This window comes from Peromyscus maniculatus, chromosome 4 (genome assembly GCF_049852395.1).
Source record: "Peromyscus maniculatus bairdii isolate BWxNUB_F1_BW_parent chromosome 4, HU_Pman_BW_mat_3.1, whole genome shotgun sequence".
Classification (NCBI taxonomy): domain Eukaryota; kingdom Metazoa; phylum Chordata; class Mammalia; order Rodentia; family Cricetidae; genus Peromyscus; species Peromyscus maniculatus.
This window is the reverse complement of record NC_134855.1, coordinates 159,289,840-159,309,527: the sequence shown is the minus strand read 5'-3', so window position 1 is coordinate 159,309,527 and position 19,688 is coordinate 159,289,840. Positions and strand designations below refer to the sequence as shown.

Below are 19,688 nucleotides of genomic sequence, written 5' to 3'. Positions count from 1 at the left end.
TAAGAGGGGAAGAAAGAGCAGTCAGGCTTCAGATAAGTCAGCACTCTGGCTTGTCTGCATATTACAGACACTGAGAGAAAGCAGTTGAGGCAGGGACTACAGGAGAATTCAGGAAGAACCTGGAGCACTGCTCTGTCAAGTCAGCATCCTTGGACTGGCTGAGACATCCACAATCATGGTGCTGTGGGGTCTATCTTTAACTTATTCTGAAGCTCTTATTGACAAAATCCACACTCTACCTCCTTTAAGGCAAAGGGAACAGCATAGAGATTGCAACCCCTGAGTAGTAGATTCCATCTTCATTATAATGCCCACAATCAGCTAAGTAGGAACCCTTTCACACCTGTGCTATATCAGCCCCCAGTGGGCCAGTAGTTAATGGGCAAGTCCTCCTAAGCCTGAGTGAGGCTCTAGTCAGTCATGGAGGTGCCAATCCCATACTGAAACGATCCCCCTCTGTATAGGGAGCAGTCTTCCTGGTGACCTTGAGCACAGCATCCAGTTGGAGAGAGAGAGTGCAGATGTTCAAATGTACTTTTTTTCATTCCCTTTCAAAACTCATCTAAATAACAGCTTTGTTTGATTGTTTTGGTTTTGGTTTTTCGAAACAAGGTTTCTCTGTGTAGCCCTGGAACTCATTCTGTAGACCAAACTGGCCTGGAACTCACTGAAATTTACCTGCCTCTGCCTCCCAAATTCTGGGATTAAGGCATGTGCCACTACCACCCAGCTTAAATAACAGCTTTTAAGGCATAAATTTTCAGGGATGGGGATGTGGGAGAGGAGGCAATAATGTTTTCAGAGGCCAGAAAACTTTTCAATGGGAGACAAATGCCACAAAATGCTGAATCCTAGACAGAGTATAGGAAGCTCAGAACCAACAAAATCTAGCCTTTAAATCACCCCCACCCCAAGAACTGGCAGCACTAGGTTCTGCTGGAGATGTGCAAGTGTTCAAACAAAGATGATCTTGGCAAGTGTTTTCAGAAGCTGCAGACCCCCAGGTCCCAACCACAACTGGAGAATGATCCCTCCCCTGTAGAGAAACTAGAAGTTTATTTTCTTGAAAGAGTAAGAGGATATTTACAAGCTGAGAGGAAAGGTTTCACTATGGGAGGAATTCACCAAAATGAATTCTAGAGGACATCTGCTGTGACTTTAAGGCAACTCCCCTTCCAGCACCCAACAAACTAGTGGACTGGTCAGTCCCTCTAAGCAAGAGACAGCATCTTCCTAGTGTTGAGTCTTTCATGCCACTGCCAACTGTGGGGTTGTGTATCTTTCTAACACCCTGGAAATAGCCATGGCCCCACCTTCCTGAGGCTGGAAGAACTGCTTGCCCTATAGAGCCATGTCTAGGTCCAGGCCTGCTGAGTTCAGTGAACTTAACAATCAAGAGCTCAGGGTATTGTAGTGCCCAAAAGCTGAACACTTTAATCTGAAAGACACTAAGGATTGGGAGCCCCAACATGAGGATCCTAGTTCCTCCCAGAATCCTGGAACTAGAAGAACAGGGTGTGGAAAACTCCAAAAGATCTATAGGACCAAACAATTCTCCAAACATTGAACCTCTTTAAAAAGAAAGGGAAACTCCCTAGAGTTTCCTGTAAGAACTCCCTGTATGACAAACCACCAGCCAGATCCCAAACATGGCCTCCATTAGAAATCTTAACAACCACACATCTTAGGGAAGCCAAAGCAAGATTTGATCATATAGTCATGGCCATCAACTGCTCAGTTCCTGGCCAGCCCTGGGATGGGGCTAAAGGTAGTTGTGCATCAGACAGACCAGGACTCCATTTAGAGCCTGAGACTAGGTACTGTTCTTTGCTCAGTTGCCCACAAGTCTCCTACTTCTAAAGTCCTCTGTGACCATACATACATAACCACTACAGCTGTGACAGTGACCTCTAGAGTCTTCCTCCCCCTACATTGTGTTCTTAGTTATGTGTAGTACTTGAAAGCTCCACAAAGACCAGGAGAAGACAGATGTGTCATCTGATTTTAACAAAACTCACTAAGTATGAGCTCCTGCCCTTCACAAACTGCTTTCACACACTTTGGTGATTTTTGGCATTGCAGCTCTTTGGAATTATTTGGAGATTCTTTAAGTAAACCCTTTGTGTTTCCTAGGCCATTTGTTCATGCTGTATATGATTATGAAGAAGCTCTGGGTTGGAGACTGGGGTGGGCAGTTCCCATGACATGTGCTATTTCAACAGTATATGACAGGCTAAACAAACCTTCAAAATCAAAAGGAAGAAAACTATGGGCAGTGATAGAACAGGGCTAATGACCCAAACACAAGGGCTGTGATTCTCACATGAGGGCAGATGTGGGTCTTTCCTCCCATGGCATCTCATTCTTCCGCAGTCTCAGCTACTTACCTCTGTAGGCAGCCATACTGGGGTCCTGGGAACACCCTCTCCTCTTTTACTCCATCAAGGACCATCACAATTTTTATAACCTAAGATGAGCTCAGTTTGCAGCAAAGATGCTCTGCTTGCCCACACCCTGGCCCATGCCATAGCACCTATGTCCATGTGAAAGGTTGCAACCCCAGACCACGACTATCCATGGTGTACCCTTGGCCAAGGAAATTCCCAGTAGTTCTTCCTCACAGTTATGCAGATTCTGCATGGTTCACTGGTGTGTGGCCCCAGCACCCAGGGCCTTATCTGACTGGAGCAGAAGCTGGAAATAAAGCCCAGAGTTTCTAAGAAATTTTCAGGGAAGATGGGTTCTGTCTCTATATCAGAAGAACTCTGGGCAACATTCCTAGAGAGGTCAGGTTGAATCTGACTTGCCTTAAATGCAAATCTGAACTTGGGAAAACTATAAATGTACATGTCACAAAAGTGTGACAGTGGAAAGGTGCCTCTGAAGGGCAAAAAAGCCAAAGCACATGAGCTAAAACAAATAAAAGGAACCCACTGCCTCATATACAGGAAGTCCAAGAGTAGACTGTTCAGGCATAGCTAGATCTAATAGCTCTGGGGTCATCAGAGATCTCACTCTTCCTCTACTTCTAACCCAGTTCTTACCTCTGCCTCCCTCCGGAATGTCTAAGCTCTTATCCACTCATGGCTAGAAAGATGGTATGGAAGCACAGGTACACTACATACATCTAATCTAGCAACTCAAACAGAATGACTGTTTCTTCCTGACTCTAAGAGAAAACTCCTGGAAAAAAAACATGACTTGGACATGCCTGACTCATGGGAAAAGGTAGGGTGCAGTGAGTTAGACCTTGAAGAACCACACTTGGGGGAAAGGCAGGTCCAGCAGAAGTGTTGGCTGATCCGCATTGGTACCAGAGAAAGACTTAAATGGAAGAGCCTTCTTACCATGACTACCCACACAGTCCTCCCTGAAGCACAAGGAGCAGAGTAGCAGTCTCCTCACAGACCATAGCACCTATGCACAGTTAGACTTTTATTAGAAATCACCCTCCAAACACACCACGAAGTACTGTGGGTCCAACGTGTTTCCTGAGGAAGGAGGGTCACAGTATTGGGGTATCAAGGTCCTGGGCAGCTTGGCCAGTGAGTCTAGGCAACTGCCTAGAACTGATCATGGCCAGTACTCCCTCACAGCAACATGAATCATCCATAAGAACCTCCACAAATGCAACACAAGAAACACCAGAGCACACACATCTGCACTACACGTAAATAATAATAAATACAGAATTCCATTTGCTGTTATTGGCCTGACAAAAGGAACCAAAGGGAAAAAGAAAACCAGAACACCTTTCTCTCTGCTGGACCAATGGGGAGAAAACCCAAATTATCAAAATTCCTCAGTTACAAAATACTTTTTTAAAAAATTCCATTATTAAAAGAATAAATAACAAAATATATAAAAAATAACTCAGTTGCATCAAAATTATAACTAGGAGTTATATCAAGATTCTTTGTGGGCTATCTTATAGTCAAATAAATGTTTTTGTTTTGATTTAACTTATGTAACTCTTATGGTGCCCTAGTGTGTAGTCTAGTTGAAATAGTATAAAATTAATAAATAAAAATAATAAATACAAGACATTAACATAAGAGGGTATGAATATAAATACTTATATCATGACAAAATTAAATAATTTACAGAATAAACTAGCTACTTTCAGTGTCTTCCAGGAAGTGCAATTTCTCTACTTTTAAATACTAATTTGGAATTGCAGTCACAATTGACTTGGACTCTATTTACACAGTAAGAACATTGTGTTTTTAACACATTAAATTAAAATTTACCCTTTTCACATCTTGAATGGATCCAAAAAGAAGTGAAATATTGGTGGTCTCTCATTAACAATTACCTCTGATCTCACTGTCCCCACCTGAGTCACCTTGGATACAGAGAGCAAGCCTACACAGGAAAAGATAATAATGATGGGTCTAGCACCTGGGTGGAAGTACAGACACCAGAGGCCTGGCCCAGCATTCCTGGACTTAGAGCCCAGGCCAGGGGTTTAAAGGCTGGAGCCAGGAGGAAGCAGGTCTGCATGACCTACAGGTATCTGCTGCCCAGGCAAGTGGCTGATTTTCAGGGCCTCCAAGTGAAAAATACCTTCAGCTGACTTTCTATGATGCTCATCAACTGTGTAGACTGCCATCTGGAAGGCCTGTTCCTAGATTCACTTCTGAAGCAGAGCATTGTGCACCTTTAACACAAAGCTGAATTAAATGAAAACACAAAACATGCTTGCCACGTGGGCATCAGTGAGCATAGCCAAAAGCCTAGGTATGCCCTCCTGCTGAGACTAACACCCACCAAGTCCATGGCTGCCCTCCCAGCCTCAACAGACAATGGAATACTGTGGCTGCAAACTCCAAAACTTCCCTGAGAACCTTGTCCATGAGCTTCCACTGGAGACTTTGAGCTGCTCTTCAGATTTCTTTCAAAAAACAAAAATAAATCACTTTGTAATACTTCAGTATCCCCAGGCACTCACATAGGTCTTCATGCCTGGGCCTAATGGGGACATCATAGGAGACACTGATTTCCAGGCTCCCCTTTGGGTAAGCTGCCCAAGGCTCTATCCAGACTGCCAATTAGAAGTAGCTGTAAGTCAGAAGTCCCCACTGTGAGGAGCAGAGCAGGGACTCTTTTGCAAAGTGCAGCCTAAACCTGAATGCCCCTCACAGCTTGCTTGATCGTTTCCAGAAGGCCTTTGTTCTCCGGGTTCTGGTAGCAGTCCTGATTGGAGTACATGTCAGTGAGGGTGTTCACATAGGCATCAAAATTCTGTTCACATATTGGCTCCTAGAGAATAGAACCAGGTTAGCAGGCCCTACTATAGTGGATCCCACATAGTAGAAACTAGTTGGAAAGCCTCAACCCCAGGTCTAATCCACCCCTGCCAAAACTAAAAATCAACAAGACTCACCATCATTGGAATCCCTTTATACCCCAATTCATGAGCTACTCAGAACTAGATCCATAGCCTACAGCTACTCTACCAGAGCACTGAGAACACTACTAAAGGGATGGGACCCTTCCCACAGGATCCTTCCCTCAGGACTCATAAACAGAGTAGTGAGGTACACTCATTCTTCCTACCCTTGAACTGTCCCTAGAGTGGTTATTAGCTCATCTGTAATACCCACAGGTGATTTGTTGCTTACCATGTGTGGAAGGCGGATATTGGCAAGACTTTGGATGAGGGCCTGGCTCAGCCCGGACAGTTCCAGAAACAGTGCCTCATTCTGCTCCTCAATGAGCTTGTTCTCCTCCTCAATGTTCTTCAGGTTCTTCTCCATGGAAGAGATCTGTTGCAAAGACATAGAAAATGCTACCTTCCCTTGGCCCTGGCTTACTGTGAAAGCACTGGCTATGCCTCACAGTATTCTAGGGAAAAACAAAGCTCATTAGTGGGAAAGAGGCTTAGTCCTGCTCCCTGTAGGATATCCCATCCAGGGAAAGAGATGGTAGAGCCCTGGTCCCTGAATGGAGAGAGCAAAAGTCCTTTGGAAGTAGCCTCTGTCCAAAGGATGTAGGAGCTGGTATGCCAGGTACCAAAGTCTACATGTGGCTTTCTCTGCCTTTGCCCCTCCTGGTGGTGAGGTAAAAACACAGACTCCAAGACACCCTGAGCTCAATCTCTGCCCATTTCAGCTGTGCTCTTACTTTGTCAGGCTTCCTGTTTCTTTCTGTAGGATAAGAATAATTGCATTCAACTTGTGGGTATTAGGTTGCCCCTACCTTTGAGTCTTTTCTCCCACAAAAGACCAGTGAGCTGACTGCCTAGGTTCCAGGCACATCTTCTCCAGGCTAAATACAGACAAATTTCTTCATCTTCCACACCCTGGCAATGCACTTACATAGGATTATGCTGTTTCTGGGGTTCCTAGTGTTAAAAGACAGCCCCTGGCTTAACTGTATATCTTCAAGGAGTAAAAGACTGAACTTATGGGAAGACAATGTGTGACATGAGACAAGGACAGTGAGCTCCCTTTGGAAACTGCAGATGAGGCTGAGTGCTCTGCTCTACCAGTGGTGACTAAAGTAGTTCTAAAGACCTGCATTCCTTTTCCTTCATCCCTTCCACAACTAGATGGCTAAGACTTCCAAAGGAATGCTAGTAAAAAGAAGTAATCAGTCTTTTAAAGATAGGCTTTGTTTTATGGTTTAAAGATGGTGTCATCTCTCTGTTTGGTCCAGGATGCTCTTAAACTATGAGCTCACACAGTCCTCCTGCCTCAGCCTCCTGAGTAGCTGAGTATCACCACACCAGGCTCTTTAAAAATTAGTTTTGAGGCTAGAGAGATGACTAAGAGCGCTATTGCTCTTTCAGAGGACCCAAGTTTGGATCCCAGAACCTCTATCAGGTGACTCAATACTACCTGTAACTAGCTCCAGGAATATCTGACATCTCTGGCCTCCATAGGCACTTACACACACACACATACACACACACACACACATACACACACACACACACACATGTAAATAAACAAACAAATAAATAAATAAAAATAAGCAAATCTAAAGAGCTGGAGAGATGATTCAGAAGTTAAGAATGTGTACTGCTTTTGGAGAGGATCAGGTTCATTTCCCAGCACCCACATCAGGTAGTTCATAATCTCTTGTAACTTCAGCTCCTGGGGAGTCAAAGCTTTCTTCTGGGCAAATCACAAATGTGCACAACCCCATATACAGACATATACAAATGTATGTAATTAAAAAAATGAAATCTTTAACAAAAACAAAGCTAAAAAATATGAGTTTGGGCAAATAGAGAAATAAGATGTGCTATCAGAAGAATGAAGGCTCTGGGGACTGAGAGATGACCTATACTACACTGTATCTCATCCAAAGACATAGGTAGAAAACGGTGATGGTTACAGATAAAAGACTCTTTCCCTTCTCTTGTTACTTCCAATGATCCTGGGGGACAAGACATCAACATGTACAGGACACATAGTACAAACTCTTCCTGACTCCATGATTGGTGCTACACATACACAGGATCTTGAAATGGCATTAGCCCATGGGGAAACTAGATCAGGACATGAGGAATGGAAATGCCATGACTGCTGCCTCCAGAAAAGGGTCTGCTGTTTTCCTATTTGTCCTCTCTGCCCTTGATGGGTTCTGTGTACATTTCCTGTCCTTTTGTCTCTCCACACATTAGGGGACACTCACAAAGCACCAACTCTGTTCTAGACCCACTGAGCAGCCAGAAGGTAGGGCAGTAGCCCTGTTGCCAAGCAACAACCATGCTCACTAGCACTCAACACTAAAGGCTTTCCTCCAAAAGCAAGTCCTGAACAAGGGAGTAGAAAAGTTCTAATCTAACCCACATTCTATTGAGGAAAGCAAGGAGCTCTTTAGGTGGGGATGGGCAAGCCTTGCACTGGTGTGTGGCTGTGCTGGTCCAGGCAGGAACAGAGCAGGTGAGCTGCCAGTGCTAATGAGACTGGAAACATGAATTGAACAGCCAGTACTAGCAAAGCCAGAACACTAACAGATTGCTCTTGCCAAAGGAGTGATCCAAGAGGTTGACTAACTAGCTACCGAGAAGACTCCCAGGCAATGCAGTGAGTGGGCAGCTAACCAGTGCACTGTGTTTTGTGTGCTGTGCTTCCATCAGTTCAGCACCAGTGATACTGATGGAAGCAGCAATCTACAGGTTGGTTCTGGATAACAGCGAAGAGTCAAGTAGAGTAGTTCCACCTACCTGGGACTGCAGCTGTACCATGGCAGCCTCCATCTCTGAATTGGACTCATTTAGGTCTCGTATCTCCTGATTCAGCTGCTTGATCTCCTCATCATTCTCTAGCACTGCCAGAAAAGAAAGAAAGAAAGAAAGAAAGAAAGAAAGAAAGAAAGAAAGAAAGGAAGGAAGGAAGGAAGGAAGGAAGGAAGGAAGGAAGGAAGGAAGGAAGGAAGGAAGGAGAAAGAAAGAGAGAGAGAGAGAGAGAGAGAGAGAAAGAAAGAAAGAAAGAAAGAAAGAAAGAAAGAAAGAAAGAAAGAAAGAAAGAAAGAAAGAAAGAAAGAAAGAAAGAAAGAAAACCAGTTGTGGTTCTGTCCAACTGCTTTGGAGACAGAAAGGGAGGTCTTTGTGTAGAAGTTAGCCTCTTGCCAAGCCCTGAGCTCCTCTCTTGGGCATGGATATTGGGAAATCTTGGAAACTGAGAACAGTATTTTTTTCCTCATGCCTTGACCTTTGCAGGATACCCGGGTCACTTCAGAGACATTAACTGCTATGACCAAAGGGAGATGCATTCAAAGAGAATCTCCTTGCCTAAGTGAGAAGGGCCACAATGTCCACAAACTCATGGACATGGCTTTTGGTGCCCTCCCATCATACTATGATCCATATGGTCACCAAATCCAAGGTCAGAGAGAACATGACCATCAAGTGAAGCCAGAGGTCCTGGACCCAGGCATCGAGAACTTCAGAGATAAGGTTAATAGGCCAGTTGGCTCAGGGCAAGAACTATCTCTACCATGGATTATTCTCAAGGGAGTTCAGCTTCCCCATACCCTTCCCACAGTACAGAGATAATGATAAGAAGGGACATCCCAGAAGGGTATCCTCACCATCACTTGTCTTGAACTTTGGGCTGAGAATCTCATCACCTGAGAGTTTTCCTTTCTTTCCAGCAAAGGTTGCTCTGGGACATCCAGATAAACTAAAAGCAGAAGTTACACATTACTGACCAGTTCAGGGACATAGTGCATTGGTAGGTCCATGATCCCACATCAGGACCACACCAAGCATTTTCCACCTCACCCAGATGACCCTGCATGCCTTCCTATGGTGGCACTACTTCACCTCAGCTGCCTGCCCTGCCTGGTGAGCAAGGCTGCACTCTAGGAAAGGGGCCCAGGAAGGTGTCCCCTCAGAGCTCTTCCTGTTTGGCACAGTCATGGCTGTCCACAGGTACTAAAGAAACCAGGGCATTGCTGCCTCCAGGTGTTATTCCTCTCTCTGGGCAGGGCTTGAGGCCTGCATGCTCCCACCTGCTGGCACTCTGTAGCACTGAACTCTGAGAGGTGTTCTCAGAGCCAACCCCCCCCCCTTCAGGATATGGATGTACCAGCATTCACAGGTGATTCCTTGAATATAGCTATTCAAGCAGAAAAACATACAAAAGTATGTGGATTATCACACACTACTTCATGTTTTTGCAATGATTTCACCCACATCATAAATCAAGGTTCTAAGTGAAATATACTTTGGAAGCACAGAGTTTGACTACCCTGACCACATGGCCCAGGCTCCTGCATCCTCTTCTCTGGCCTTGGCATTTCCCTTATGGTCTATGATCCTGTGGCCATCCCACCTGCCCAAATGAGACCCCATTTTTTCTGTGCTCCCAACTAGGACACTTACTCTCAGAGGCAATTGGCTAGACTCTTGCTCACAAAGTCCTGCCTCCTTTCCTTTGTCACCTCACCAAGTAGGTATGCCAGGCCCTACCCAGTTCCAGCTGTATGAGGGCTTTTCCTACACACACCTAAGGGAGAGTAAGCGTCTGGCTTTTTCTCCAGAGTACTTTTTTTGCCCACTACTCTGCTGTTTCCCCCTGATCCCTGATCACCATTCACCAAATTCAGTAACTCTTATTTGTTTATATCATCTGTCCCCACCCACCATACCCAAAACACACTCAAAAAGGCAAAGGATTGTTGTTCTTTTGTTCTCTTCTCTGTCTCTACTCCTTGGTGTTAGGTAGACTCTCTGTAAATGTTTTTGTTGAATGGATACATTAACCAACTTTGTAGGTGGAAGAAGAAATAAGGGAGAGAAGAAAGAAGAAAAGAAGAAAGGGAGAGGAAGAAAGAAGGGAGTATGCATTGGCTTTCATTCCAGACAAAGGTTACTGGATAAGATTAGTGGCTTCTTAGAACAGAGTGGAAGGGGGTCTAGTGAAGCAAGGCCAACTCAGTCCTGTGGTAGGTATTGTGGGCAGGTGATAAAATGAGCACTGCCTAGGCAAGAAGAGGTCTAGTTAACCAGGTCCCTTGCAAAGCAAGCAAGCGCCTTTGCCCAAAATTAAAAAAAAAGCCCCCCAATATAAGAGGTAGGACACAAAGTATAGGAGACAAGAAGTCAAATATGGGCAGAGACAGGAGTCCATTCATGGTATCCATATTTAGCATAGCACTGCTCATAGGGACAATAAACACTAGGGCACAGAGGGACTTATGAGAACAAACACATTCTGAAAGCAAAACATACACCATCTGGTACCAACAGCCTCCATGACTTCTCTCATTCAGCTACCTACTTGGGTCTTGCTTTCCCTTGCAGAACTGCTGGTCCCACTGAGTACTGGCTTGCTCCCACCCCCAGGGGTTATGTCCCAGCCAAAAGGTCCCTGATTGCTGACATGTGGGGTCAGGTACCTCCGGTGGGTGAGGAAACTGCCATTGGCATGGCCAGAGCCATCACAGCCTGGGGTTGGGCAAGTAGGGCCTTCATTCTTCAGTGACTTCCAGGAGAAAGTTGAACCATTGAGAGCTCCCTCTTTCTGCCTCCGAGCAGCCAGCGGGCAGCCAGAAGCACTCCTGTGAGAGGCATATTTGCCGCTGATATGGCCGAGTCCCACACAGCCTGGAACTGGGCACCTAGACACAGAAAGACTGAGGTGATCACAGGGGCCCTGGGTAGGAGGACCTGGAAGCCCTGCAAAGCCAGGCTCTAGAGACCCAGCATCATGTACTTTGTACTTTTGAGTGAAGCAAAAAGCCAGCCAAATCCCATAGTTGGCCTTTCAGATGAAGCTGCTGTCCCTCTCCCTCTTTCCCCTTGGCCATTGCATAGCAGGGCCTACAAATCAGGAGGATGGTGAGGACACCCTAGGCCAGGCAGATCAATAGGTCCTGTTAACCTACAGCTTCAGAGCTGAGACTTATCATGGCATGGTAGCCATGGGTGTCTAGAGAACACAGTGCTCAGACAGGAAAGTCTTGGCTCTGATTTCCCATAATCACCCTTCTGGAGGCTGGCCAGGAGCAGTGCTTCCTTTGTCCAGGCATTTGAAGACAGAGACCCAAGTCCTATGGCAATAAAATAGATGGGGATGACAAATGTCCCAGGCTTGGTGTATGAAGGATTGGCTTAGACCAGTGAGATCTGGGAAGCAGGGCCTCCAGGAACCCACCCACGCCCAAGAACAAGATCTTCAATCTAAAAACTTCCAGTCCTCTCCAACAAATGAAACTCTATCAAGTCATCATTAGTTACATATTCACTAAATGCTAAGCACCTGGCAAATTCACAGGACCCAAAGATAATGCTGCCCTACTTTACAGAGTTCTCTGTGGATCCAAAGAAGTCAGGGCAGGACATCTTCAGGAAGACAGAGGGCCAGAAGCAATCTCCTGCTACCAGATAGTCTCCTGCTGTATCCTGCTCCTGGAGCATAGGGCACAATGCCCAGCCAGAGAGTAGCAAGGTGACAGCAGCAAAGTGGCACCCCACCTCATCTCTAGGAAACCCTTGGAGATAGTTTCCTCTCTTGCCTCTTTACTTTCTTGCTCCTTCAGCCCACATAGGCCTCAGACAACATAGAAAGTACACAAGGTCAGCACAAGTTGATCTCAGCCTACAGCCCATAACAAGGACACACCAATAGCCCTCCCCCCCACACACACAGGGGCTCTAGATAGTCACATTCAATGTCTAGCTCCTCAAATCTGGATGCAAAGACAGCCAACCCGAGGGTTGGGATGAGACCCCTACTGAATACCCAATATCATAAGCTCAAAGGGCCAGCTGAAATAGGCTCTTCAGCCACTCCAGACAGGTAAAATTTTCTAACCACTTGAAAAACTCCTAATCTCCTTGCAAGTAGGAGTTGCTGCTGTTCACTGGAATCTCATGTGTAAGCAGTATTCAGGAGTGATTCTTTTCTTTTAACCAAGGTGTCAAATCTTCAAAATCATTGGCTTTGACATCACATTGAGACTTTTCATGATACAAGCACCCACAGACTGTATCACTTATAAGGATTTGTACATAAGCCCCCAGAAGACATTGAAAGAACCAAGCAGATCCCATAGCAGGCTTCTCAGTCTTCTCTCAGAGATCAGGCCTCAATTTTAGTTTCCTGAGACTGAGCAAGCAGTTTCTAGGAAAGCCATGGACAAAATACAATTAATCACTGATGCCCCTGCCAGCAGGGACAGGGAGATAGGACCCAGCCTGGATCACTGAGCCAGCCCCCACAGTCAGTACGTGCTAGGCCAGCCAGCCTCCACAGCAGCTCAGGGACAAAGCCTGGGACTTGTCCAGGCCTGTCCAAAAATGAATAACTGTAACTTCCAACTAACCCTAACCAATTGAAAGTTATTAACATGATAATAAACCAATCCTGAGTCTGTTCCTATGTAGTCTGTAGACCCCAAGACCCCACATACACACTGCCTCGCTTTCCCCCTATAAAAACCCTGCCCCATTGCTGCTCAGGGTCTCTCCTGCCCTGCTGCCACGTAAGACAAACAGAGAGGCCTGGGTTAACTCATAACAATAAAAAGACTCTTTGCTTTTGCATGGGATTTGGTCTCTTGATGGTCTTTGGGGGATTCTGGATATAACAATATCATCGCCCCCCACTTTGCCCCAGGAGAATGGAGGTAGTCAACTGTATTTTTGCTTCAGGGACTTGTGTCACTTAAGATCCACAAAAGAAGAGTTGGAGAGATGGCTCAGTGGTTGAGAGCACTGGCTGCTCTTTCAGATATCCCGAGTTCAATTCCCAGTACCCATATGGTGGTTCACAACCATCTATAATTATAGTCTCATAGGATCAGATGACCTCTTCTGATGTGCAGATAGATAAGCAGACAAAGCATCCATATACATAAAATAAATAAATCTTGGGGGCTGGAGAGATGGCTTAGAGGTTAAGAGCACTGACTGTTCTTCCAGAGATCCTGAGTTCAATTCCCAGCAACCACATGGTGGCTCACAATCATCTATAATGAAATCTAATGCCCTCTTCTGGTGTGCAGGCATGCATGCTGACAGAACACTCTATACATAATAAATAAATCCCCCCCCCCCCGCCAAAAAAAAAGAAAAGGAAAAGAAAAAAGATCCACAAAAGATGTGGGAACTTTCTGGAACCCCTGGTGAGGTAATGGAACATTGCTATGTGTTCTTTTCTGTTCCTCTCACTGAAGTTGCAACCCATTAATTGGCTATAGCAAATTATGAAAGAAGCCTCTTACTATGATATTTTGATGGTCAAACCCAATTTCCCCAAGAAAAAATGAAAACGGATTATAGGAAACTAGCCTTGAAGTACCACCCTGATACCAAATGAAGAAAAGTTAAAACAAATTCTCCAAGCTTAAAAAGTGGTCTCTGATTCCTAATTGGGGGAAATTATAATAGGCAATGAAATGAATATAAGAAATATATAGAAAAATGTGGGAAATATATATGAAATGAATATAAGAAATTAATAGACTAGGCAATCTAGGTGGTTAAAGCAGGTGGTGGTTTTAGTTCTCCAATGGATATCTTCTATGTATTTTGAGGAAGAAGAGGAAAGACACAGAGAGAAAGGGGAGTTATAAATGTTATCCACAGGTTCTCAGTAACTTCAGGAGATTTATGGAATGGTGCAACAATAACAACAACAAAAAAATGACTCTGAAAAAAGGATTTGTAAAAGACAATCAGACCAAGATGGTAAGAAACAAATTACTGGAATGCAAATAAGGATTTATCTGATAGCACAGGAATGGTTCCACAAACTCTGCCTGTGTTCATGGAGAGCCAGTGCCATAGAAAACAGGTAAGTCCTAAGGATAGATGCAAAAGCTGTAATGGGAAGAAGATAGTTTGAAAGAATATTTTAGAGATTATATTGACAAGTGCTGTGGGATGTCCTCTATGCTGTAAATATATGTTGCTATGATTGATTGATAAATAAAATGCTGATTGGCCAGTAGCCAGGCAGGAAGGATAGTGTAGGTAGAACAAGGAGAGAAGAGAATTCTGGGAAGTGAAAGGCTGAGGCAGAGAGACACTGCGAGCCGCCGCCATGAGTAGCAACATGTAAGATAACAGTAAGCCACAAGCCATGTGGCAAGGTATAGATTTATAGAAATGGGTTAATTTAAGATATAAGAACTAGATAACAAAAAGCCTGCCATGGCCATACAGTTTATAAGTAATAAAAGTCTCTGTGTGTTTGATTGGGTCTGAGCAGCTGTGGGACTGGCAGGTGAGAGAGATTTGTCCTGATCGTGGGCAGGAAGGACCAGAAAACTCTAGCATGAAAGATGGTCAGAAAATAACACTCCATAAGGAAGGAAACAAAGAACCAAGACAAAGCCAAGAGGTATTATTGTCTTAGATAAGAAGGACCACACTATTTTTACTCAATAAGATTTTTTTTCATGTGTATGAACATACACATGTGTGCCTTCCAAAAGCTAATATCTACTCCTGACAACCAAACCATACATATCACCTCCCATCAAGGTCAAATTACCAAGCATAGAGATATCAAATGTGTTCTAGATGAAGACATGCAAATTTATTGTTTACCATAAGAAAAGAGATAACTAAAGACGGGCAGTGGTGGTGCTCGCCTTTAATCCCAGCACTCGGGAGGCAGAGCCAGGCAGATCTCTGTGAGTTCGAGGCCAGCCTGGTCTACAGAGTTCCAGGAAAGGCGCAAAGCTACACAGGGAAACCCTGTTTTGAAAAAAAACAAAACAAAACAAATAAATAAAGAAAGAAAAGAAAAGAAAAGAGATAACTAATCTTCAAGTTCCAGAAAATATCCTTTGTGGTGGTATTGTGTTCCCCAAAATATTGTGCACCCTAATAAACTTATCTGGGGTCAGAGACAGAACAGCCACTAGATACAAAGGCTAGAAAATTGTGGCACTCACACCTTTAATCCTAGCACTCCAGAGGTAGAAATCCCTCTGGATCTCTGTAAGTTCAAGGCCACATTGGAAACTGGCCAGGCATGGTGACACACACCTTTAATCCAAAGAAGTGAGCCTTTAATCCCAGGGAGTGGTGGTAGAAAGCAGAAAGGTATATAAGAAGTGAAGACCAGAAACTAGAAGCATTTAGCTGGTTAAGCTTTCAGGCTTCTAGCAGCACAGTTCAGCTGAGAGCCATTCGGATATGAGGACACAGAAGCTTCCAGTCTGAGGAAATAAGACCAGCTGAGAAGTTGGCCAGGTGAGGTTAGCTGTGGCTTGTTCTGGTTCTCTGATCATCCAGATAAGTTTATTAGGGTGCACAATATTTTAGGGAACACAATACCACCATAATCCTTCTCTCCCTTGATAAACTCTCTTTGCAGAAAAGCCCCTTCCTGAGAGGAAGGAAATAAAAGAAACTAATCAAATGCATCAGATAAAATTGGTAGACTTTTATCTAAATCAGGAAAGATGGTACCATTATAATAGATAAGTATGAGGATGATAAACTACTTGCAACTGTTTTTAATATCCAACTATATAGTGTTTTTAAAGTTAAGTGAAGAATAAAAACAAATATAAAAGCCCTGACTTTGCCCTTTATATATGATGACTTCAGTGTCAAGATAAAGTTATATATCTGTAAATCTCTCCATGTAGCCCTTGCTGTTCTAAAATTTACTATGTGGATCAGTCCAGGCTGGTCTTGAAATCATAGAGACATGCTGTTTCTGCTTCCAGAGTGCTGAGATTAAAGGTGGCCCAGCTTGTAAAAACTACTTTAAAAAAAATTACCCTAGCCGGGTAGTGGTGGCTCACGCTTTTAATCCCAGCACTTGGGAGGTAGAGGCAGGCAGATCTCTGTGAGTCAGAGATCAGCCTGGTCTACAGAGCTAGTTCCAGGACAGCCAAGGCTACACAAAGAAATCCTGTCTCAAAAAAAAAAAAAAAAAAAAAAAAAGTATCCCAGCATCAGATAGCTCATACCTTGGAATTGATTCAGCTGGGTACATGCACAAGCTAAGGCCAAAACACTAGCTATGAGTGTTTACTTCAATGAACGACCCTTCATTGTTAAGCTAGGGAATTTATCTGTATCCAACTGATAATCAGAAAAAGAAAACAATTTGTAAAGGAGAGAAAATAAAAACCAAGGACATCTTCTTTAGTCCCTAGGTTAGGTCCAGTTTCCAGTTTCAACTCTTCCAGGCTCTCCGGCTTAACTAGCTCTAAACAAAAGGTTCTCAATCTGTTGGTTGAACAACCTACAAGACTTGCCTAAGGTCATCAGAAAACACAAATTTTACATTATAATTCATAACAGTAGCAAAATTACAGTTATGAAGTAGTAACAAAAATAATTTTGTGGTTGGGGGTCACCCAACATGAGGAACTGTATTAAAGGATTGAAGCATTGGGAAGGTTGAGAACCACTGCTCTAGACAGATGTACTAGTGATCAGACCCATAATATTCAAATACGCAGTATCTTCCTAATGTACTGCCCTCTAAAACTTTACACCTAAACCTCTTTGCCAGACAAAATACAGACTGCAAGGCCTGTGGGGGTCCCAGAACCACTTCAGGGCAGTAGAGTACTTAGCTTCCCAAAGACCCACCAAAATACCTCTGACCTGAACCCAGAGAACATGCTCAGTGTTCAATATCCAGGAAACAATGTGTCAGGTCCCATTTCTTCTAAATGAATATTATCACCAATTAATTTAATGGCCAAATATGAGGAAAAATCTAGAATAAGTTGTTTCATTTTGTTTTGGTTTTGAGACAGGCTCTCATTAAGTAGCTCAGGCAGGATTACACTCAATGATCCTGCTTCTAATCTCCCAAATTCTGAGATCCCTGATTTGTATTTAAAAGACATTATTTTGATTTTTTGTTGTTTAGTTATAACATACAAAAAAGAAAACCCAACAATTTTTCAAAACAATGAAGGAGCCGCATAACCCAACATACTTCATCAACTCAGGGTCCTCCTTGTCATCCTTGGTAGGCGCCACCTTGAGTCCGCTCTTCTTGGCACGTGGACAGCCTGACAAACTGGTTTTGAAAGAGGAAAACATGCCACCTCAGTCCCAGAACAGCAGCTCCCTCACTGTCTGCCTCATGCTACTCCCTCAAGTTCTGTGGCCCCCTGTGGGGGTGGGAAGGAGGGAAGAAAGGATCAATCAGTCAGCTGACTCATCAGTTATGCTTTCTTGTGGAACAGAGTTGGCTCACATACAACCTTCAAACAGGGCAACAGAACAATCAGAAGTGGGAAATATCTCCAGGAGCTTCTGACTTGATACTTTGCCTTTTGATTTTACTGTATAGGGATACCTGAGCAATTCTGGGAGCACCAACAATTCAAAAAAGATGCAAATGGATTCTAGCTGTTGGCAGCTTTAATATATTATTCAGAATAGTAGAACTTTGTCTAAGTCAGAACTTTCACTACTACCCTTGGCCCCACTCACCTCCGGTGTGAAGCATAATTCCCTGTTATGTGGCCAGAGCCATCACAGCCAGGTGTGGGGCACCTGCAGAGAAACATAAGATGAGACCAGAGCCTATAAAGATATTTTCCCCTTTGGATTCAGCTCTTAAATGGATCCATCATCCTTCTAAGCTCTAGATCTTTAAAATAACCACCCTCCTATTATGCACCTCCTTGCAAAGGAGCATCACATACCTTAGCCTGTCATTGCCAGTAACAGGTATTCAATGTCAATAAGGCCATATCACAGACTCAGTACTAAGCCCAGCCACTCCCAGGGGAGCCCAGAAAGCCAAGAAAAGAGTAGCTGAATGAGACTAGCTTTTACACTGGACACCAAGATAGGCCTGCTGTGTTCATTGCATCCAAAGGAGATCATGGGCTCCCAGCTTGGACTTTTATTGAGTTTCAGTCATATCTGGTTATCCAGAACACATCTAAGCTTTAGGTCTAATCATAAGAACTCAGAGAGGTACCCATGAGTACCTACTATATGGCCACTGAAGACCTGATCCCTGCTTGGTGAATGTAGAACTCAACCAATGGTTTTTACAGTTTGATGGACCCCAGCAAGGGTAAAATCAGAAACACAGAATACAAAATCCAAGCAAATACATAAAAAATTTCTCATGAACATATTCCATAAAGTGGTAGAAATTATACTTTAATATTATAAACATGGACTTTTCTTGAGTTATTTTCTCCCAAATGGAAAACCACAGCAGTTGTTGATTGGATGGGGTTGACTTGGAGATAGACCCATCTCATTAGATCTGCTGTTTTGCATCTTGCCCCTAATTATAGTGCCATCCTATGGGAAACAATAAGTATTTGGTGTTGGACTCAAAGTGCTGCTCCATGGCACCCTAGTCTTGGAAAGCTTCTGACTTTCTGTACACAAACAGTATCTGACCTTTGAAACATAGTACTTCTTATATGAAGGAGAGAAACTAGGAGTCTGGCATCCTAGAGGATGGCACAGCTGGTGTCACATCTTATGACTTTCTTTCTAGCCCCTCAGATCTTTTTCTGTGTGTCTTCCCAGATTCCTTGGGTCCCTCACAGTATCACATACTGGATACTTCTTTGGTTCTCAGGCAGATGACCCACCAAATCTTTCTCTAGTCTTCATGAGGCCATATAGTGGTATAGATTCTACATTACCACCATGGTGGTCCTGCTGTCCAGAAGTTCAAGTATAGGGAACCAAAAATAGTTCCTTTCTCTTTTCAGTGGGAAGAAGCTGTCTGAGGCCCAGGGCTCCTGCATCCAGCAGAGGTTCAAAGCAAAAAAGGTGGTCACCCAGTGACCACATAGCAACCCAGGCCTCTGAGCTATGAATGGTACCAGGGATGAGATGCAGATATATACTCAATAGCACCAGTGAGTCTTGGGAGGGTCTATGGCTCCCAGAGAACAAGCAGATGCCTAGTACACAGGCTTGTATTCCTTGCTAATGTGTTGTTTGATGGCTTTCCTGCAAGTTATGCTCCAAGAGGAAAGTGTCCACATAGTAAGAGGACTGGGTATCTTTGATATACTCCTTATAGAGGCTGCCACAAGAACTAGAGCTGCCTCCATTCTGTCTATCATCTACTTCTAAGTGCCTTGCCTGAAAAGGAGGAAGAATCTATACCTAAGTGATGATTCTGCCTTGGTGGCATCTCAGATTTCCCTCTGTGCCTCATTCCTGTGCTGCAGAGGTGCTGCCCACCCTCCTTATAGCCTGACATTCCTCCACAGTGTGGAGTAGTATGTATACTCACACTATGGTAAACTGAGCA

At 44.0% G+C, this 19,688-nt stretch overlaps 1 protein-coding gene across 2 annotated transcripts in view; it reads right to left on the bottom strand.

The window, feature by feature from the left end:
- Positions 1-604: 604 nt before the first annotated feature.
- The window catches only part of Myt1 (myelin transcription factor 1), a 65,547-nt gene continuing 46,463 nt past the window's right edge, over positions 605-19,688 (bottom strand). For both annotated transcript variants that reach the window (XM_006994576.4, XM_076571461.1), the window contains 7 exons: positions 17,885-17,947; positions 17,382-17,465; positions 10,858-11,079; positions 9,046-9,137; positions 8,180-8,283; positions 5,625-5,768; positions 605-5,262 (listed from right to left, as the gene is read on the bottom strand). In XM_006994576.4, coding sequence (XP_006994638.1) covers positions 5,122-5,262; positions 5,625-5,768; positions 8,180-8,283; positions 9,046-9,137; positions 10,858-11,079; positions 17,382-17,465; positions 17,885-17,947 — 850 coding nt within the window. In that variant the 3' untranslated portion in view covers positions 605-5,121. The remainder of the gene's footprint in view (positions 5,263-5,624; positions 5,769-8,179; positions 8,284-9,045; positions 9,138-10,857; positions 11,080-17,381; positions 17,466-17,884; positions 17,948-19,688) is intronic.